General features: G+C 52.6%; 1 protein-coding gene across 1 annotated transcript in view; it reads right to left on the bottom strand.

Annotated features, from left to right (window-relative positions):
* Nucleotides 1–23,115, bottom strand: part of LOC141266138 (uncharacterized) — a 312,479-nt gene that overhangs the window by 244,121 nt on the left and 45,243 nt on the right. Inside the window, exon 2 of the mRNA XM_073680102.1 lies at nucleotides 2,801–2,958. Coding sequence (XP_073536203.1) covers nucleotides 2,801–2,878 — 78 coding nt within the window. The 5' untranslated portion in view covers nucleotides 2,879–2,958. The remainder of the gene's footprint in view (nucleotides 1–2,800; nucleotides 2,959–23,115) is intronic.

Here is a 23,115-nt window from a genome sequence, read left to right as displayed (position 1 = left end):
TAAAAGAGTTTACCTCTCCACTCAGCAAATAGAAATATAGAAGAGTTTACCTCTCCACTCAGCAGATAATAGAAATGTAGAAGAGTTTACCTCTCCGCTCAGCAGATAATAGAAATGTAGAAGAGTTTACCTCTCCACTCAGCAGATAATAGAAATGTAGAAGAGTTTACCCCTCCGCTCAGCAGATGATAGAAATATAGAAGAGTTTACCTCTCCACTCAGCAGATAATGATAGAAATATAGAAGAGTTGAGCTCTCCACTCAGCAGATAATAGAAATATAGAAGAGTTTACCTCTCCGCTAGGCAGATAACAGAAATAGAGTAGAGTTTACCTCTCCATTCAGCAGATAATAGAAATATAGAAGAGTTTACCTCTCCACTCAGCAGATAATGATAGAAATATAGAAGAGTTTACCTCTCCACTCAGCAGATAATAATAGAAATATAGAAGAGTTTACCTCTCCGCTCAGCAGATAATAGAAATATAGAAGAGTTTACCTCTCCTCTCAGAAGATAATAGAAATATAGAAGAGTTTACCTCTCCACTCAGCAGATAATAGAAATATAGAAGAGTTTACCTCTGCAGTCAGCAGATAATGATAGAAATATAGAAGCGTTTACCTCTCCGCTCAGCAGATAATAGATATATAGAAGAGTTTACCTCTCCACTCAGCAGATAATGATAGAAATATAGAAGAGTTGAGCTCTCCACTCAGCAGATAATAGAAATATAGAAGAGTTTACCTCTCCGCTAGGCAGATAACAGAAATAGAGTAGAGTTTACCTCTCCATTCAGCAGATAATAGAAATATAGAAGAGTTTACCTCTCCACTCAGCAGATAATGATAGAAATATAGAAGAGTTTACCTCTCCACTCAGCAGATAATAATAGAAATATAGAAGAGTTTACCTCTCCGCTCAGCAGATAATAGAAATATAGAAGAGTTTACCTCTCCGCTCAGAAGATAATAGAAATATAGAAGAGTTTACCTCTCCACTCAGCAGATAATAGAAATATAGAAGAGTTTACCTCTGCAGTCAGCAGATAATGATAGAAATATAGAAGCGTTTACCTCTCCGCTCAGCAGATAATAGATATATAGAAGAGTTTACCTCTCCACTCAGCAGATAATGATAGAAATATAGAAGAGTTGAGCTCTCCACTCAGCAGATAATAGAAATATAGAAGAGTTTACCTCTCCGCTAGGCAGATAACAGAAATAGAGTAGAGTTTACCTCTCCATTCAGCAGATAATAGAAATATAGAAGAGTTTACCTCTCCACTCAGCAGATAATGATAGAAATATAGAAGAGTTTACCTCTCCACTCAGCAGATAATAATAGATATATAGAAGAGTTTACCTCTCCGCTCAGCAGATAATAGAAATATAGAAGAGTTTACCTCTCCGCTCAGAAGATAATAGAAATATAGAAGAGTTTACCTCTCCACTCAGCAGATAATAGAAATATAGAAGAGTTTACCTCTGCAGTCAGCAGATAATGATAGAAATATAGAAGCGTTTACCTCTCCGCTCAGCAGATAATAGATATATAGAAGAGTTTACCTCTCCACTCAGCAGATAATGATAGAAATATAGAAGAGTTTACCTCTCCACTCAGCAGATAATAGAAATTTAAAAGAGTTTACCTCTCCACTCAGCAAATAGAAATATAAAAGTGTTTACCTCTCCACTCAGCAGATAATAGAAATCTAGAAGAGTTTACCGCTCCACTCAGCAGATAATGATAGAAATATAGTAGAGTTTACCTCTCCACTCAGCAGACAATGATAGAAATATAGAAGAGTTTACCTCTCCACTCAGCAGATAATGATAGAAATATAGAAGAGTTTACCTCTCCACTCAGCAGATAATGATAGAAATATAGAAGAGTTTACCTCTCCACTCAGCAAATAGAAATATAAAAGAGATTACCTCTCCACTCAGCAGATAATAGAAATATAGAAGAGTTTACCTCTTCACTCAGCAGATAATAGAAATCTAGAAGAGTTTACCTCTCCACTCAGCAGACAATGATAGAAATATAGAAGAGTTTACCTCTCCACTCAGCAGATAATGATAGAAATATAGAAGAGTTTACCTCTCCACTCAGCAGATAATGATAGAAATATAGAAGAGTTTACCTCTCCACTCAGCAGATAATAGAAATGTAGAAGAGTTTACCCTTCCGCTCAGCAGATGATAGAAATATAGAAGAGTTTACCTCTCCACTCAGCAGATAATAATAGAAATATAGAAGAGTTTACCTCTCCACTCAGCAGATGATAGAAATATAGAAGAGTTTACCTCTCCACTCAGCAGATAATAATAGAAATATAGAAGAGTTTACCTCTCCGCTCAGCAGATAATAGAAATATAGAAGAGTTTACCTCTCCAGTCAGCAGATAATGATAGAAATATAGAAGAGTTTACCTCTCCACTCAGCAGATAATGATAGAAATATAGAAGAGTTTACCTCTCCACTCAGCAGATAATAGATATATAGAAGAGTTTACCTCTCCACTCAGCAGATAATAGAAATATAGAAGCGTTTACCTCTCCTTTCTGCAGATAATAGAAATATAGAAGAGGTTAACTCTCCACTGAGCAGATAATAGAAATATAGAAGAGTTTACCTCTCCACTCAGCAGATAATAGAAATATAGAAGAGTTTACCTCTCCACTCAGCAGATAATGATAGAAATATAGAAGAGTTTACCTCTCCGCTCAGCAGATAATAGAAATATATGAGTTTACCTCTCCACTCAGCAGATAATGATAGAAATATAGAAGAGTTTACCTCTCCGCTCAGCAGGGAGATTATCTCCAATGTGAGATGTAATATCCTTCTGGTCATGTCATTCTTGTCCTCTTCCATTGTTGGTTGGTTAGTCAGGAGTAAAGAATGGATGATGTTCAGGGTTGTAGTACTGCACGTCTTTATGACAGGAGGGGAGGCTGGGAATCAGAGAGACACCATGATGAGTGACATACAGGACGCACAGCAAGTGCTCAGAGCGATCAGCACAGATTACAGGAAAGTACCAGTTACTTTGCAGCTTCTTATATATCGGTATGTTCACATATTGTTTGAGTGAGTCGGCTCAAAAAAAGGTTTTAAGAAAGAATTTTAACCCTTTTGTGACCTCAGGATTTTCCGTTTTTGCATTTTTATTTTTTGCTCCACTTCTTCCGAGAGGCATAATTTTTTATTTTCTTTTTCGATCAATATGGCAATGTGAGGGCTTGTTTTTTGAAGGACGACAACATTTATTTTACCATATCGTGTACTGGAAAATGGGAAAAAAATTCCAATGGTGGTGAAATTGAAAAAAAGTGCAATTCCACAAATGTTTTTAAGGTGGATGGGCCGATGTCTTCTACAGATAAGCCAAAGTTATAAAAGGAAGGTTTTGGTTCCAAATGTAGGTGGTGGAGTGATAGCTCAGGAGCTTAGTGACCTGCAGGCAGACTGGTCGAAGTGGTGGAGTGATGGCTCAAGGGTTTGGTGATCTGCAGTCAGTCTGGTGGAGTGATGGCTCAGGGGTTTGGTAATCTGCAGTCAGTCTGGTGGAGGTGGTGGAGTGATGGCTCAGGGGTTTAGTGACCTGCAGTCAGTCTGGTGGAGGTGGTGGAGTGATGACTCAGGAGTTTGGTGATCTGCAGTCAGTCTGGTGGAGGTGGTTGAGTGATGGCTCAGGAGTTTGGTGATCTGCAGTCAGTCTGGTGGAGGTGGTGGAGTGATGGCTCAGGGGTTTAGTGACCTGCAGTCAGTCTGGTGGAGTGATGGCTCAGGGGTTTGGTGATCTGCAGTCAGTCTGGTGGAGGTGGTGGAGTGATGGCTCAGGGGTTTGGTGATCTGCAGTCAGTCTGGTGGAGGTGGTGGAGTGATGGCTCAGGGGTTTGGTGATCTGCAGTCAGTCAGGTGGAGGTGGTGGAGTGATGGCTCAGGGGTTTGGTGATCTGCAGTCAGTCTGGTGGAGGTGGTTGAGTGATGGCTCAAGGGTTTGGTGATCTGCAGTCAGTCTGGTGGAGTGATGGCTCAGGGGTTTGCTGATCTGCAGTCAGTCTGGTGGAGGTGGTTGAGTGATGGCTCAGGAGTTTGGTGATCTGCAGTCAGTCTGGTGGAGGTGGTGGAGTGATGGCTCAGGGGTTTAGTGACCTGCAGTCAGTCTGGTGGAGTGATGGCTCAGGGGTTTGGTGATCTGCAGTCATTCTGGTGGAGGTGGTTGAGTGATGGCTCAGGAGTTTGGTAATGTGCAGTCAGTCTGGTGGAGTGATGGCTCAGAGGTTTGGTGATTTGCAGTCAGTCTGGTGGAGGTGGTTGAGTGATGGCTCAGGAGTTTGGTGATCTGCAGTCAGTCTGGTGGAGGTGGTGGAGTGATGGCTCAGGGGTTTAGTGACCTGCAGTCAGTCTGGTGGAGTGATGGCTCAGGAGTTTGGTGATCTGCAGTCAGTCTGGTGGAGGTGGTTGAGTGATGGCTCAAGGGTTGAGTGATCTGCAGACAGTCTGGTGGAGTGATGGCTCAGGGGTTTAGTGATCTGCAGTCAGTCTGGTGGAGGTGGTGGAGTGATGGCTCAAGGGTTGAGTGACCTGCAGTCAGTCTGGTGGAGCTGTGAAGTGTCCGTGTAGGGAGACATAAATCTGGGTGTTAAGATTCAGTAATATTGACAAAGACCTGAATATATTTATCAGCCTAAAATTCATAGATTTTAAAATAAATTTTCAGTATGAAGATAGATGACTCTTTGAAAACTTTTGTTTTTTATGAGGTATAAAAGTATTTACCGGTGCATAGGTTTTTATGGCTAACACGGTATCACAATATCATTTTTTATTGTATATGATCACTAAAATGTAGCTCCAGATTTTCCATTGTGTGAGGCAGTGACCGGGATCGTTTACAAGGGGCGTTATATATCCCCTAGAATGTGTACAGAGACCTATTAAAACCATTGGAGTGCGTTGCAGTTACAGACACAGCAGCGGCTGCAATGCAGGAATGAAGGTGAGCATTGACCTGGTCAGACTACCTGGCTAAGGCAGGTTAAGTAAAACCCGGCAGGGCCTTCATTTCTTGGAGGAGGTCACAGGAGGCAGTGGGGCGGCCTCCTCCCTCCAACCCGGGTTTTCCAGTGGCTCTTACCACAGGTCCTTTAACACCCTGCACTAAGGATTAGTGTTGTTCAGTGTTGGGACCTGCTAGGAGCACAGCAGGAAAGCTCAGCAGGATTGAGGGTGGCTGAACCCACGCCTGGGAAGCCTCTGCACCTGTCAGGCTCTGAGCGGCCCGGCGCGGCCGTTGTCCCCGGCAACCGTTGTTTATGGACTCATGTTAACCCGGCTGCGAAACGGAGGACTTTCTGTTTACCCATGAGTTGCTGAATAAAGCTGTTTATGTTGGACTTGCTTGGGTCACTGCCTCAGTTACTGCACGGTGTGAACACCGCCGCCTTACAGCTTGGTGGAGAATGCGGGTATTGTGACTTAGGCATACCCCACCGGCAGCTGCATGACCACAATTCGGCCTGCCACCTTTCAGTTCCACCCCATGGACAAAATGGAGGAGCTGTTAAAGAAGCTGTTACTCACCCAGCAGCAGCAGATGCAGTCTCAGCGGCAACAGCAGGAGCAGCACCAGAGTCTCCAACGGCAACAGCAGGAGCAATACCTGAATCTCCAACAGCAACAGCAGGAGCAGCACCGGGATCTCCAACGGCAACAGAAGGAGCGGGAACAGCAGCACAATCAGCAGCAGCAGCTACTGTACCAGCAGCAGCAAAAAACAAATGAACTGATGCTGCAACAGACTGCTGCCCTGCGGGAAACGGCCAGAACACCGATTCCGGAACGTCGAGAGGCCCGGGACAAGGTTCGCTCAGCGTTGAGGAAGATGGGTCCGGAGGACGACGTGGAAGCCTTCCTGACCGTCTACGAACGCACAGCAGAGCGGGAAAACCTACCAGCCGGCCAGTGGGCGGAAGTGGTGGCTCCGTTTTTGGTTGGCGATGTCCAGAAGGCCTACTTCGACCTCAGTCGGGAGGACGCCCAGGACTACCAGAGGCTCAAAGGTGAGATCCTTGCCCGGCTGGGGGTCAATACATACGTGAGGGCTCAGCGTGTGTTTTCGTGGGCCTATGTGGAGACCCGCCCCGCCCGGTCTCAGGCTTATGACCTCCTGCTGCAGCTGGTAAAGAGGTGGCTCCAGCCTGAGACTTTGTCTCCAGCCCAGATGGTGGAGAGGGTGGTGGTTGACCGGCTGGTTAGGACTCTGCCGGCCGCTCTCCAACGTTGGGTGGGGCAAGGGGACCCTGGCACCCTCGACCAGGTGGTCAGTCTGATCGAGCGCTACTCGTCCACTCAGGACTTCATTTGAGACTCCACCCCCTCTCGGCTATCACATCGATCTCTGCCAACCCAGGAATCGGGAAAGGGGTCGCGTCCCTCTGCTGAGGACAGTCAGCACCATGCCGGTGCTGAAGGGGTACCCAGGAGTGAGAGTGGCAGGAGACCGGTTCCCCCCCCAAACTGTCATAAGACCTAACAGTACCTCCACCCTTAGGTGCTGGCGGTGTCAGGGGCCAGGACATGTGGTTGCTAATTGTCCCCTGACTACGGAACCCATGGACTGCGGATATAGCCGCCGGGTCTCAATGTATGCACAGACCGTCTGCACGGCGAGCGCCGACCCCTGGGCCAGTGAACTCCAACTATGCCAGATACTGGTTAATGGGTACCCCACGGAGGCCCTCCTGGACTCAGGGAGCCTCGTGACTTTGGTACATGGGTCGCTGGTGTCAGGAGACAACCCCAGTGGACGGCCAGTCGGGGTTGTGTGTATCCATGGGGACCTCCGAGAGTATCCAACTGTGGAGGTAGTTTTGTCCACGCCATGTGGAGATATAAAACATGTGGTAGGGGTGGTAAAAACTCTTCCCTATGGGACTGTGTTGGGAAGAGCCTTGCCCCTGTTCTGGACTCTGTGGAAAAACAAAATCCACTCTCCCCCCGGTAAAATGTATTACAGATGCTGTACCCGACGAACCTGCCGTAGGGGTGTCCAGCCTAGGGACAGAGTGTGACCCCGATAGGTTTCCCTTAGAGGTGCTGGCAGGAGGTCGAGGAGACCCCATTGATCCCCGAGCTGGAAGTGTCCCGGGACACGTTTGGGATGGCTCAGCTACAGGATCCCACCCTGACTCAGGCGCGGGAAAGGGTGGTAGAGGTAAACGGCGTAGCCCAACAGCCCAATGCAGATATTGTATTTCCACGCATGGTAGTCAACGGTGAGTTGCTCTATAGGATAGATAAGATCAGGGACGAGATCGTGGAACAGTTGATAGTACCTCAGTCGTACCGTCGTGTGGTTCTAGATTTGGCACACACACACTTGCTGGGTGGACACTTAGGGGAAAAAAAATGCAAGAACATATCTTGCAGCGGTTCTTTTGGCCTGCCCCGAATGTCAGTTGACCTCACCCACCGCAAGTTTCCGTAGCCCATTGGTACCCCTGCCAGTGATAGAGGTACCTTTTGAACGGATTGCAATGGATTTGGTAGGGCCCATTGTAAAATCCGCCCGTGGCCACCAACATATACTGGTGGTCGTCGACTATGCCACCCGGTACCCGGAGGCTATACCACTACGCCACACCTCGGCAAAACTGATTGCACGGGAGCTGTTTGCCATGTTCTGTCGCTTTGGACTACCTAAGGAGATCCTGACGGATCAGGGGACCCATTTTATGTCCAAAGTGACAAGGGAACTGTGCAAATTGCTAAAAATTAAACAATTGCGCACCTCGGTGTACCACCCTCAAACCGACGGGCTAGTAGAACGGTTCAATACAACCCTCAAGTCCATGTTAAAAAAGGTGGTTTCTAAGGACGGAAGGGATTGGGACATGTTGCTACCCTATTTTATGTTCGCCGTCCGTGAGGTACCCCAGGCTTCCACAGGGTTCTCTCCCTTTGAGTTATTGTACGGCAGACACCCTAGAGGTCTGTTGGACATAGCCAAAGAGACATGGGAACAAGAGCCGACTCCACATAGGAGTATAATTAAACAAGTGGCTAGTATGCAGGATCGGATCGTGGCGATCATGCCCATCGTGAAAGAACATCTGTTAGATGCCCAGGCAGCCCAGAGGCGCACATATAATAAAAGAGCTAGAGTCAGGTCTTTTAACAAGGGCGATCGGGTGTTAGTACTGGTACCCACAGCCGAGAGTAAGCTCATGGCCAAGTGGCAAGGGCCATATGAGGTTCGAGAAAAAGTGGGGGAGGTAAATTACCGGGTGTATCAGCCCGGAAGGAGGAAACCTGAGCAGCTTTACCATGTAAACCTGCTAAAGCCTTGGAAAGATCGAGAGTGTTTAGTTACAGACGTTACCCCGGGCATATCACCAGAGAGTTCTCTACCTTCAGCCAGGGAAGCGTCCGAGGGGGAGGTCAGGATAAGTGATGCCCTCACTAAATAGCAGCGACGGGAGGCTCGCTCACTGGTGCAGCACAATACCGACGTGTTCTCAGAGCTACCAGGTAGGACTACGGTTATCCAACATGACATTGTCAGTGAACCTGGGGTAAGGGTGTGAATAATACCGTATCGGGTACCCGAAGCCCGGAGGCAAGCCTATCACGGCTGAGGTAAAACAAATGCTTCAGTTAGGCGTCATAGAGGAATCACAGAGTGAGTGGGCTAGCCCCATCATACTGATTCCAAAACCAGACGGATCGTTACGCTTCTGTAACGATTTCCGGAAATTGAATGAAGTGTCAAAGTTTGACCTTTATCCAATGCCCGGGGTGGACAAGCTGATTGAGAGACTGGGGCAGGCCCAGTACTTTACCACGCTTGATCTCATCAAGGGTTACTGGCAGGTACCTCTCACAGATTCGGCAAAGGAAAAGACCACCTTCGTAACTCCGGAGGGTCTATACCACTATCTGGTCTTACCTTTTGGGTTACATGGGGCCCCGGCTACGTTCCAGAGGTTGATAGACATAGTGCTCAAGCCTATCAGGAGTACGTGTCCGCGTATCTAGATGATATTATCATCTTTAGCACCGACTGGCATACGCACCTATCACAGGTACAAGTGGTTCTGGATTCTCTCAGAGCCGCGGGGTTAACGGCAAACCCCAAAAAATGTGCGATAGGGCTAGAGGAAGCCCGATATTTGGGGTATGTGATAGGCCGAGGAGCTATCAAGCCCCAAATCAATAAAGTTGAGGCCATAAAAAACTGGCCTAAACAGTCAAGTACAAAACAGGTGAGGGCGTTCCTTGGCATCCTTGGGTATTACCACTGGTTTATACCTAATTTTGCTGGGCGAACGGCGGCCCTGACCGATCTCTTGAAAGGAAAAAAAAAAAAAAAAAATCGGTAATTGTTCGGTGGAACCCTCAGGCAGAAGAAGCATTTCAGTCCATGAAGTTGGCCCTGTGTGGACAGCCGGTCCCCATCAGTCCCAACTTCAAGGAAACCTTCATTGTACAGACAGATGCCTCAGAGGTAGGCCTAGGGGCGGTATTGTCACAAAAAGTGAATGGTGAAGAGCACCCGGTCACCTACTTGAGTAGAAAACTTGTCCCGGCAGAGAAAAACTATAGCGTGGTAGAGAAGGAGTGTTTGGCTATTAAGTGGGCCTTGGAATCACTACGTTATTATTTACTCGGGCGTCAGTTCCGCTTGGTGACGGACCACTCACCCGTGGTATGGATGAGGAATGCCAAGCAGAGGAATGCCAAGCAGAGGAATGCGCGAGTCACCAGGTGGTTCCTGTCACTGCAAAATTTCAGTTTCTCTGTAGAACATCGCCCTGGGAAGTTGCAAGCAAACGCGGATGCCCTGTCCCGGGCACCCTGTATGGTGGCAAATGTTCAACCCCACAAGTTTGAACAGAGGGGGGGGATATGTGAGGCAGTGACCGGGATCGTATACGATGGACGTTATATATCCCCTAGAATGTGTACAGAGACCTATTAAATCCATTGGAGTGCATTGCAGTCACAGACACACCTGCAGCTGCAATGCAGGAATGAAGGTGAGCAATGACCTGGTCAGGCTACCTGGCTAAGGTAGATTAAGTAAAACACGGCAAGGCCTTCATTTCTTGGAGGAGGTCACAGGAGGCAGTGGGGCGGCCTCCTCCCTCCAACCCAGGTTTTCCAGTGGCTCTTGCCACAGGTCCTTTAAAATCCCTGCACTAAGGATTAGTGTTGTTCAGTGTTGGAACCTACTAGGAGCACAGCAGGGAAGCTCAGCAGGATTGAGGGTGGCTGAGAGCACAGCAGGGAAGCTCAGCAGGATTGAGGGTGGCTGAACCCACGCCTGGGAAGCCTCTGCACCTGTCAGGCTCTGAGCGGCCTGGCGCGGCCGTTGCCCCCGGCAACCGTTGTTTATGGACTCATGTTAACCCGGCTGCGAAACGGAGGACTTTCTGTTTACCCGTGAGTTGCTGAATAAAAGCTGTTTATGTTGGACTTGCTTGGGTCACTGCTTCAGTTACTGCACGGTGTGAACACCACCGCCTTACAATTGTCACAAGGAGTAATAGGTAAACTAGCCCCATAATATATTACACAACTTCTCCTGAACGTAGCGGTACCCTCACATGTGGCCACATGGCTTGGGGAGTGGAGGAGGCTATTTGACATCTGGGGCACAGATTTTCTTAGAATAATTTGCGGACTACATGTATAAAGCTCTGAGTGCCAGAATGGTATTAACCCCCGATGAACTTTGGGAAATCATCTGCAGGTGTAGAGATGATTTTAACCCCATGGGTGTTTTCCAGGAACAAGCAACAGTGGATGTTGAAGAGTGAAAATTGCAAATCTGCCAGTGTACTGCACGCCCATACATTGTAGTGCTGTCCCCCATACATTGTAGTGCACGCCCATACATTGTAGTGCTGTCCCCCATACATTGTAGTGCTCTCCCCCATACATTGTAGTGCTGTCCCCCATACATTGTAGTGCTCTCCCCCATACATTGTAGTGCACGCCCATACATTGTAGTGCCGTCCCCCATACATTGAAGTGCCGTCCCCAATACATTGCAGTGCTCCCCATACATTGTAGTGCTGTCTCGCATACATTGTAGTGCTGTTCCCCATACATTGCAGTGCTCCCCATACATTGTTGTGCCACCCCATAGAATGTTCACCCCCCATACAGTGCAGTTCCCCGTACACTGCAGTTGCACGCCCATACATTGTAATGCACGCCCATACATTGTAGTGCTGTCCCCCATACATTGTAGTGCTGTCCCCCATACATTTTAGTGCACGCCCATACATTGTAGTGCACGCCCATACATTGTAGTGTTGTCCCCCGTACATTGTAGTGCACGCTCATACATTGTAGTGCTGTCCCCCATACATTGTAGTGCCATACATTGTAGTGCACACCCATACATTGTGGTGCTGTCCCCCATACATTTTAGTGCACGCCCATACATTGTAGTGCACGCCCATATATTGTAGTGCTGTCCCCCATACATTGTAGTGCACGCCCATACATTGTAGTGCTGTCCCCCATACATTGTAGTGCACGCCTATACATTGTAGTGCTGTCCCCCATACATTGCAGTGCTGCCCATACATTGCAGTGCTGCACATACATTGTTGAGCCACCCCATAGAATGTTCACCCCCCCATACAGTGCAGTGCCCCGTACATTGTAGTGCACGCCCATACATTGCAGTGCTGTCCATACATTGTTGTGCCACCCCATAGAATGTTCACCCCCCCCATACAGTGCAGTGCCCCATACATTGTAGTGCACGCCCATACATTGTAGTGCTGTCCCCCATACATTGTAGTGCCGTCCCCCATACATTGAAGTGCCGTCCCCAATACATTGCAGTGCTCCCCATACATTGTAGTGCACGCCCATACATTGTAGTGCTGTCCCCCATACATTGTAGTGCACGCCTATACATTGTAGTGCTGTCCCCCATACATTGCAGTGCTGCACATACATTGTTGAGCCACCCCATAGAATGTTCACCCCCCCCCATACAGTGCAGTGCTCCGTACATTGTAGTGCACGCCCATACATTGCAGTGCTGTCCATACATTGTTGTGCCACCCCATAGAATGTTCACCCCCCCATACAGTGCAGTGCTCCGTACATTGTAGTGCACGCCCATACATTGCAGTGCTGTCCATACATTGTTGTGCCACCCCATAGAATGTTCACCCCCCCCCATACAGTGCAGTGCCCCGTACATTGTAGTGCACGCCCATACACTGCAGTGCCGTCCCCCATACATTGTAGTGCACGCCCATACATTGTAGTGCTGTCCCCCATACATTGTAGTGCACGCCCATACATTGTAGTGCTGTCCCCCATACATTGTAGTGCACGCCTATACATTGTAGTGCTGTCCCCCATACATTGCAGTGCTGCCCATACATTGCAGTGCTGCACATACATTGTTGAGCCACCCCATAGAATGTTCACCCCCCCCATACAGTGCAGTGCTCCGTACATTGTAGTGCACGCCCATACATTGCAGTGCTGTCCATACATTGTTGTGCCACCCCATAGAATGTTCACCCCCCCATACAGTGCAGTGCCCCGTACATTGTAGTGCACGCCCATACATTGCAGTGCCGTCCCCCATACATTGTAGTGCACGCCAATACATTGCAGTGCTGTCCCCCATACATTGCAGTGCTGCCCATACATTGTTGTGCCACCCCATAGAATGTTCACCCCCCATACAGTGCAGTGCCCCGTACATTGTGCGCAGATTTTGCTTCTAGAGACATGCATCTTAAATTAAGTGGCCTCTCCCGGCTACAGTAATGTCACACATGTGGATGCCAGCTGTGGCACATTGGGGATTAGAAGGGAGGGTGCATTTGGATTTGGGAATATAGATGTCACTGGATTTCATTTGGGGAGATTAGGAAGAGCCATGTTTCTTTTGCAGAGCCTCTGTGCTCCCAGTAAAGTGGACGCCTCCTATGTTTCCATTAGCAGAGGATGGACCTGAGTGGGGCTTGGTTTTTGTGGTGTGATATGAAGCTTTTACTGGTGCCATCATTGGCGCACTTAATATTATCAATCACTTTAAGCCTTGGTTCACATTAATCCTGAAATCTACGCTGAGCACTTACATCGGGAATTCCGTCTACATGTCTGAAATACATGATTCATGTGAAATCCCCAACGGGTCTATTCACTAAAACGAGGCAGCAGAGTTACTCTGGACTGTGTCTGCCTCGGTTCAGCGATGCATGACATTTTGGTTGATGGCTTGTGGTGGTGTGGTGGACAGAGCCAGATCAGAGGCCAAAAAGGGACAAAGCAACTCTGACGCATCATTGTAGAGAATCTTCCCATGAAGTTTTGTGTGAATTGCGTATTTCAGAGATTTCCATGGAACCTCTGATGTAAGAGCTCAGAGCAGAGAGCAGGATGGATGTGAGCCGAGCCGCACTACCATGTACGAGAGCAGGATGGATGTGAGCCGAGCCGCACTGCCATGTACGAGAGCAGGATGGATGTGAGCCAAGTCGCACTGCCATGTACGAGAGCAGGATGGATGTGAGCCGAGCCGCACTGCCATGTACGAGAGCAGGATGGATGTGAGCCGAGCCACACTGCCATGTACGAGAGCAGGATGGATGTGAGCCGAGCCACAATGCCATGTACGAGAGCAGGATGGATGTGAGCCGAGCCGCACTGCCATGTACGAGAGCAGGATGGATGTGAGCCGAGCCGCACTGCCATGTATGAGAACAGGATGGATGTGAACCGAGCCACACTGCCATGTACGAGAGCAGGATGGATGTGAGCCGAGCCGCACTGCCATGTACGAGAACAGGATGGATGTGAACCGAGCCACACTGCCATGTACGAGAGCAGGATGGATGTGAGCCGAGCCGCACTGCCATGTACGAGAGCAGGATGGATGTGAGCCGAGCCGCACTGCCATGTACGAGAGCAGGATGGATGTGAGCCGAGCCGCACTGCCATGTACGAGAGCAGGATGGATGTGAGCCGAGCCGCACTGCCATGTACGAGAGCAGGATGGATGTGAGCCAAGTCGCACTGCCATGTACGAGAGCAGGATGGATGTGAGCCGAGCCGCACTGCCATGTACGAGAGCAGGATGGATGTGAGCCGAGCCGCACTGCCATGTACGAGAGCAGGATGGATGTGAGCCGAGCCGCACTGCCATGTACGAGAGCAGGATGGATGTGAGCCGAGCCACAATGCCATGTACGAGAGCAGGATGGATGTGAGCCGAACCGCACTGCACTGTACGAGAGCAGGATGGATGTGAGCCGAGCCACAATGCCATGTACGAGAGCAGGATGGATATGAGCCCAGCCGCACTGCACTGTACGAGAGCAGGATGAATGTGAGCCGAGCCGCACTGCCATGTACGAGAGCAGGATGGATGTGAGCCGAGCCACAATGCCATGTACGAGAGCAGGATGGATGTGAGCCGAGCCGCACTGCCATGTACGAGAGCAGGATGGATGTGAGCCGAGCCGCAATGCACTGTACGAGAGCATGATGGATGTGAGCCGAGCCGCACTGCCATGTAGGAGAGCAGGATGGATGTGAGCCAAGTCGCACTGCCATGTAGGAGAGCAGGATGGATGTGAGCCGAGCCGCACTACCATGTACGAGAGCAGGATGGATGTGAGCCGAGCCGCACTGCCATGTACGAGAGCAGGATGGATGTGAGCCGAGCCACAATGCCATGTACGAGAGCAGGATGGATGTGAGCCGAGCCGCACTGCACTGTACGAGAGCAGGATGGATGTGAGCCGAGCCGCACTGCCATGTACGAGAGCAGGATGGATGTGAGCCGAGCCGCACTGCCATGTACGAGAGCAGGATGGATGTGAGCCGAGCCGCACTGCACTGTACGAGAGCAGGATGGATGTGAGCCGAGCCGCACTGCCATGTACGAGAGCAGGATGGATGTGAGCCGAGCCGCACTGCCATGTACGAGAGCAGGATGGATGTGAGCCGAGCCGCACTGCCATGTACGAGAGCAGGATGGATGTGAGCCGAGCCCCACTACCATGTACGAGAGCAGGATGGATGTGAGCCGAGCCGCACTGCCATGTACGAGAGCAGGATGGATGTGAGCCGAGCCGCACTGCCATGTACGAGAGCAGGATGGATGTGAGCCGAGCCGCACTGCCATGTACAAGAGCAGGATGGATGTGAGCCGAGCCGCACTGCCATGTACGAGAGCAGGATGGATGTGAGCCGAGCCACACTGCCATGTACGAGAGCAGGATGAATGTGAGCCGAGCCGCACTGCCATGTACGAGAGCAGGATGGATGTGAGCCGAGCCGCACTGCCATGTACGAGGGCAGGATGGATGTGAGCCGAGCCGCACTGCCATGTACGAGAGCAGGATGGATGTGAGCCGAGCCGCACTGCCATGTACGAGAGCAGGATGGATGTGAGACGAGCCGCACTGCCATGTACGAGAGCAGGATGGATGTGAGCCGAGCCGCACTGCCATGTACGAGAGCAGGATGGATGTGAGCCGAGCCGCACTGCCATGTACGAGAGCAGGATGGATGTGAGCCGAGCCGCACTGCCATGTACGAGAGCAGGATGGATGTGAGCCGAGCCGCACTGCCATGTACGAGAGCAGGATGGATGTTAGCCGAGCCGCACTGCCATGTACGAGAGCAGGATGGATGTGAGCCGAGCCGAGCCGCACTGACATGTACGAGAGCAGGATGGATGTGAGCCGAGCCGCACTGCCATGTACGAGAGCAGAATGGATGTGAGCCGAGCCGCACTGCCATGTACGAGAGCAGGATGGATGTGTGCCGAGCCACACTGCCATGTACGAGAGCAGGATGGATGTGAGCCGAGCCGCACTGCCATGTACGAGAGCAGGATGGATGTGAGCCGAGCCACACTGCCATGTACGAGAGCAGGATGGATGTGTGCCAAGCCGCACTGCCATGTACGAGAGCAGGATGGATGTGAGTCGAGCCGCACTGCCATGTATGAGAGCAGGATGGATGTGAGCCGAGCCGCACTGCCATGTACGAGAGCAGGATGGATGTGTGCCGAGCCGCACTGCCATGTAAGAGAGCAGGATGGATGTGAGCCGAGCCGCACTGCCATGTACGAGAGCAGGATGGATGTGAGCCGAGCCGCACTGCCATGTACGAGAGCAGGATGGATGTGAGCCGAGCCGTTCTGCACTGTACGAGAGCAGGATGGATGTGAGCCGAGCCGCACTGCCATGTACGAGAGCAGGATGGATGTGAGCCGAGGAGCACTGCCATGTACGAGAGCAGGATGGATGTGAGCCGAGCCGCACTACCATGTACGAGAGCAGGATGGATGTGAGCCAAGCCACACTGCCATGTACGAGAGCAGGATGGATGTGAGCCGAGCCGCACTGCCATGTACGAGAGCAGGATGGATGTGAGCCGAGCCGCACTGCCATGTATGAGAGCAGGATGGATGTGAGTCGAGCCACACTGCACTGTACGAGAGCAGGATGGATGTGAGCCAAGCCGCACTGCCATGTACGAGAGCAGGATGGATGTGAGCCGAGCCGCACTGCACTGTACGAGAGCAGGATGGATATGAGCCGAGCCGCACTGCCATATACGAGAGCAGGATGGATGTGAGCCGAGCCACACTGCACTGTACGAGAGCAGGATGGATGTGAGCCAAGCCGCACTGCCATGTACGAGAGCAGGATGGATGTGAGCCAAGCCGCACTGCCATGTACGAGAGCAGGATGGATGTGAGCCGAGCCGTTCTGCACTGTACGAGAGCAGGATGGATGTGAGCCGAGCCACACTGCCATGTACGAGAGCAGGATGGATGTGAGCCGAGCCGCACAGCCATGTACGAGAGCAGGATGGATGTGAGCCGAGCCGCACTGCCATGTATGAGAGCAGGATGGTTGTGAGCCGAGCCGCACTGCCATGTAGGAGAGCAGGATGGATGTGAGTCGAGCCGCACTGCCATGTAAGAGAGCAGGATGGATGTGAGCCGAGCCGCACTGCCATGTACGAGAGCAGGATGGATGTGAGCCGAGCCGCACTGCCATGTAAGAGAGCAGGATGGATGTGAGCCGAGCCGCACTGCACTGTACGAGAGCAGGATGGATGTGAGCCGAGCCGCACTGCCATGTACGAGAGCAGGATGGATGTGAGCCGAGCCGCACTGCCATGTACGAGAGCAGGATGGATGTGAGCCGAGCCGCACTGCCATGTAAGAGAGCAGGATGGATGTGAGCCGAGCCGCACTGCCATGTACGAGAGCAGGATGGATGTGAGCCGAGCCGTTCTGCACTGTACAAGAGCAGGATGGATGTGAGCCGAGCCGTTCTGCACTGTACGAGAGCAGGATGGATGTGAGCCGAGCCGCACTACCATGTACGAGAGCAGGATGGATGTGAGCCGAGCCGTACTACCATGTACGAGAGCAGGATGTATGTGAGCCGAGCCCCACTACCATGTACGAGAGCAGGATGGATGTGAGCCGAGCCGCACTGCCATGGACGAGAGCAGGATGGATGTGAGCCGAGCCGGACTGCCATGTACGAGAGCAGGATGGATGTGAGCCGAGCCGCACTGCCATGTACGAGAGCAGGATGGATGTGAGCCGAGCCGCACTGCCATGTACGAGAGCAGGATGGATGTGAGCCGAGCCGCACTGCACTGTACGAGAGCAGGATGGATGTGAGCCGAGCCGCACTGCACTGTACGAGAGCAGGATGGATGTGAGCTGAGCCGCACTGCCATGTAGGAGAGCAGGATGGATGTGAGCCAAGTCGCACTGCCATGTACGAGAGCAGGATGGATGTGAGCCGAGCCGCACTGCCATGTAGGAGAGCAGGATGGATGTGAGCCAAGTCGCACTGCCATGTAGGAGAGCAGGATGGATGTGAGCCGAGCCACACTACCATGTACGAGAGCAGGATGGATGTGAGCCGAGCCGCACTGCCATGTACGAGAGCAGGATGGATGTGAGCCGAGCCACACTGCCATGTACGAGAGCAGGATGGATGTGAGCCGAGCCGCACTGCCATGTACGAGAGCAGGATGGATGTGAGCCGAGCCGCACTGCCATGTACGAGAGCAGGATGGATGTGAGCCGAGCCACACTGCCATGTACGAGAGCAGGATGGATGTGAGCCGAGCCGCACTGCCATGTACGAGAGCAGGATGGATGTGAGCAGAGCCGCAGTGCCATGTACGAGAGCAGGATGGATGTGAGCCGAGTCGCACTGCCATGTACGAGAGCAGGATGGATATGAGCCGAGCCGCACTACCATGTACGAGAGCAGGATGGATGTGAGCCGAGCCGCACTGCCATGTACGAGAGCAGGATGGATGTGAGCCGAGCCGCACTGCCATGTACGAGAGCAGGATGGATGTGAGCCGAGCCGCACTGCACTGTACGAGAGCAGGATGGATGTGAGCCGAGCCGTACTGCCATGTAGGAGAGCAGGATGGATGTGAGCCAAGTCGCACTGCCATGTAGGAGAGCAGGATGGATGTGAGCCGAGCCACACTACCATGTACGAGAGCAGGATGGATGTGAGCCGAGCCGCACTGCCATGTACGAGAGCAGGATGGATGTGAGCCGAGCCACACTGCCATGTACGAGAGCAGGATGGATGTGAGCCGAGCCGCACTGCCATGTACGAGAGCAGGATGGATGTGAGCCGAGCCGCACTGCCATGTACGAGAGCAGGATGGATGTGAGCCGAGCCACACTGCCATGTACGAGAGCAGGATGGATGTGAGCCGAGCCGCACTGCCATGTACGAGAGCAGGATGGATGTGAGCAGAGCCGCAGTGCCATGTACGAGAGCAGGATGGATGTGAGCCGAGTCGCACTGCCATGTACGAGAGCAGGATGGATATGAGCCGAGCCGCACTACCATGTACGAGAGCAGGATGGATGTGAGCCGAGCCGCACTGCCATGTACGAGAGCAGGATGGATGTGAGCCGAGCCGCACTGCCATGTACGAGAGCAGGATGGATGTGAGCCGAGCCGCACTGCACTGTACGAGAGCAGGATGGATGTGAGCCGAGCCGTACTACCATGTACGAGAGCAGGATGTATGTGAGCCGAGCCCCACTACCATGTACGAGAGCAGGATGGATGTGAGCCGAGCCGCACTGCCATGGACGAGAGCAGGATGGATGTGAGCCGAGCCGGACTGCCATGTACGAGAGCAGGATGGATGTGAGCCGAGCCGCACTGCCATGTACGAGAGCAGGATGGATGTGAGCCGAGCCGCACTGCCATGTACGAGAGCAGGATGGATGTGAGCCGAGCCGCACTGCACTGTACGAGAGCAGGATGGATGTGAGCCGAGCCGCACTGCACTGTACGAGAGCAGGATGGATGTGAGCTGAGCCGCACTGCCATGTAGGAGAGCAGGATGGATGTGAGCCAAGTCGCACTGCCATGTACGAGAGCAGGATGGATGTGAGCCGAGCCGCACTGCCATGTAGGAGAGCAGGATGGATGTGAGCCAAGTCGCACTGCCATGTAGGAGAGCAGGATGGATGTGAGCCGAGCCACACTACCATGTACGAGAGCAGGATGGATGTGAGCCGAGCCGCACTGCCATGTACGAGAGCAGGATGGATGTGAGCCGAGCCACACTGCCATGTACGAGAGCAGGATGGATGTGAGCCGAGCCGCACTGCCATGTACGAGAGCAGGATGGATGTGAGCCGAGCCGCACTGCCATGTACGAGAGCAGGATGGATGTGAGCCGAGCCACACTGCCATGTACGAGAGCAGGATGGATGTGAGCCGAGCCGCACTGCCATGTACGAGAGCAGGATGGATGTGAGCAGAGCCGCAGTGCCATGTACGAGAGCAGGATGGATGTGAGCCGAGTCGCACTGCCATGTACGAGAGCAGGATGGATATGAGCCGAGCCGCACTACCATGTACGAGAGCAGGATGGATGTGAGCCGAGCCGCACTGCCATGTACGAGAGCAGGATGGATGTGAGCCGAGCCGCACTGCCATGTACGAGAGCAGGATGGATGTGAGCCGAGCCGCACTGCACTGTACGAGAGCAGGATGGATGTGAGCCGAGCCGTTCTGCACTGTACGAGAGCAGGATGGATGTGAGCCGAGCCGTTCTGCACTGTACGAGAGCAGGATGGATGTGAGCCGAGCCGCACTACCATGTACGAGAGCAGGATGGATGTGAGCCGAGCCGTACTACCATGTACGAGAGCAGGATGTATGTGAGCCGAGCCCCACTACCATGTACGAGAGCAGGATGGATGTGAGCCGAGCCGCACTGCCATGTACAAGAGCAGGATGGATGTGAGCCGAGCCGCACTGCACTGTACGAGAGCAGGATGGATGTGAGCCGAGCCGCACTGCCATGTACGAGAGCAGGATGGATGTGAGCCGAGCCGCACTGCCATGTAAGAGAGCAGGATGGATGTGAGCCGAGCCGCACTGCCATGTACGAGAGCAGGATGGATGTGAGCCGAGCCGTTCTGCACTGTACAAGAGCAGGATGGATGTGAGCCGAGCCGTTCTGCACTGTACGAGAGCAGGATGGATGTGAGCCGAGCCGCACTACCATGTACGAGAGCAGGATGGATGTGAGCCGAGCCGTACTACCATGTACGAGAGCAGGATGTATGTGAGCCGAGCCCCACTACCATGTACGAGAGCAGGATGGATGTGAGCCGAGCCGCACTGCCATGGACGAGAGCAGGATGGATGTGAGCCGAGCCGCACTGCCATGTACGAGAGCAGGATGGATGTGAGCCGAGCCGCACTGCCATGTACGAGAGCAGGATGGATGTGAGCCGAGCCGCACTGCCATGTACGAGAGCAGGATGGATGTGAGCCGAGCCGCACTGCACTGTACGAGAGCAGGATGGATGTGAGCCGAGCCGCACTGCACTGTACGAGAGCAGGATGGATGTGAGCTGAGCCGCACTGCCATGTAGGAGAGCAGGATGGATGTGAGCCAAGTCGCACTGCCATGTACGAGAGCAGGATGGATGTGAGCCGAGCCGCACTGCCATGTAGGAGAGCAGGATGGATGTGAGCCAAGTCGCACTGCCATGTAGGAGAGCAGGATGGATGTGAGCCGAGCCACACTACCATGTACGAGAGCAGGATGGATGTGAGCCGAGCCGCACTGCCATGTACGAGAGCAGGATGGATGTGAGCCGAGCCACACTGCCATGTACGAGAGCAGGATGGATGTGAGCCGAGCCGCACTGCCATGTACGAGAGCAGGATGGATGTGAGCCGAGCCGCACTGCCATGTACGAGAGCAGGATGGATGTGAGCCGAGCCACACTGCCATGTACGAGAGCAGGATGGATGTGAGCCGAGCCGCACTGCCATGTACGAGAGCAGGATGGATGTGAGCAGAGCCGCAGTGCCATGTACGAGACCAGGATGGATGTGAGCCGAGTCGCACTGCCATGTACGAGAGCAGGATGGATATGAGCCGAGCCGCACTACCATGTACGAGAGCAGGATGGATGTGAGCCGAGCCGCACTGCCATGTACGAGAGCAGGATGGATGTGAGCCGAGCCGCACTGCCATGTACGAGAGCAGGATGGATGTGAGCCGAGCCGCACTGCACTGTACGAGAGCAGGATGGATGTGAGCCGAGCCGTTCTGCACTGTACGAGAGCAGGATGGATGTGAGCCGAGCCGTTCTGCACTGTACGAGAGCAGGATGGATGTGAGCCGAGCCGCACTACCATGTACGAGAGCAGGATGGATGTGAGCCGAGCCGTACTACCATGTACGAGAGCAGGATGTATGTGAGCCGAGCCCCACTACCATGTACGAGAGCAGGATGGATGTGAGCCGAGCCGCACTGCCATGTACAAGAGCAGGATGGATGTGAGCCGAGCCGCACTGCACTGTACGAGTGCAGGATGGATGTGAGCCGAGCCGCACTGCACTGTACGAGAGCAGGATGGATGTGAGCCGAGCCGCACTGCCATGTACGAGAGCAGGATGGATGTGAGCCGAGCCGCACTGCCATGTACGAGAGCAGGATGGATGTGAGCCGAGCCGTTCTGCACTGTACGAGAGCAGGATGGATGTGAGCCGAGCCGTTCTGCACTGTACGAGAGCAGGATGGATGTGAGCCGAGCCGCACTACCATGTACGAGAGCAGGATGGATGTGAGCCGAGCCGTACTACCATGTACGAGAGCAGGATGTATGTGAGCCGAGCCCCACTACCATGTACGAGAGCAGGATGGATGTGAGCCGAGCCGCACTGCCATGTACAAGAGCAGGATGGATGTGAGACGAGCCGCACTGCACTGTACGAGTGCAGGATGGATGTGAGCCGAGCCGCACTGCACTGTACGAGAGCAGGATGGATGTGAGCCGAGCCGCACTGCCATGTACGAGAGCAGGATGGATGTGAGCCGAGCCACACTGCCATGTACGAGAGCAGGATGGATGTGAGCCGAGCCGCACTGCCATGTACGAGAGCAGGATGGATGTGAGCCGAGCCGCACTGCCATGTACGAGAGCAGGATGGATGTGAGCCGAGCCGCACTACCATGTACGAGAGCAGGATGGATGTGAGCCGAGCCGCACAGCACTGTACGAGAGCAGGATGGATGTGAGCCGAGCCACACTGCATTGTACGAGAGCAGGATGGATGTGAGCCGAGCCACACTGCACTGTACAAGAGCAGGATGGATGTGAGCCGAGCCGCACCGCCATGTACGAGAGCAGGATGGATGTGAGCCGAGCCGCACTGCCATGTACGAGAGCAGGATGGATGTGAGCCGAGCCGCACTACCATGTACGAGAGCAGGATGGATGTGAGCCGAGCCGCACGGCACTGTACGAGAGCAGGATGGATGTGAGCCGAGCCACACTGCATTGTACGAGAGCAGGATGGATGTGAGCCGAGCCGCACTGCACTGTACGAGAGCAGGATGGATGTGAGCCGAGCCACACTGCACTGTACAAGAGCAGGATGGATGTGAGCCGAGCCGCACTGCCATGGACGAGAGCAGGATGGATGTGAGCCGAGCCGCACTGCCATGTACGAGAGCAGGATGGATGTGAGCAGAGCCACACTGCCATGTACGAGAG

Source organism: Phyllobates terribilis, unplaced genomic scaffold (assembly GCF_046119375.1).
Source record: "Phyllobates terribilis strain yellow unplaced genomic scaffold, ASM4611937v1 Scaffold_4__5_contigs__length_816908805, whole genome shotgun sequence".
Taxonomy (NCBI): Eukaryota; Metazoa; Chordata; class Amphibia; order Anura; family Dendrobatidae; genus Phyllobates; species Phyllobates terribilis.
This window is presented reverse-complemented; position numbering and strand designations above follow the sequence as displayed.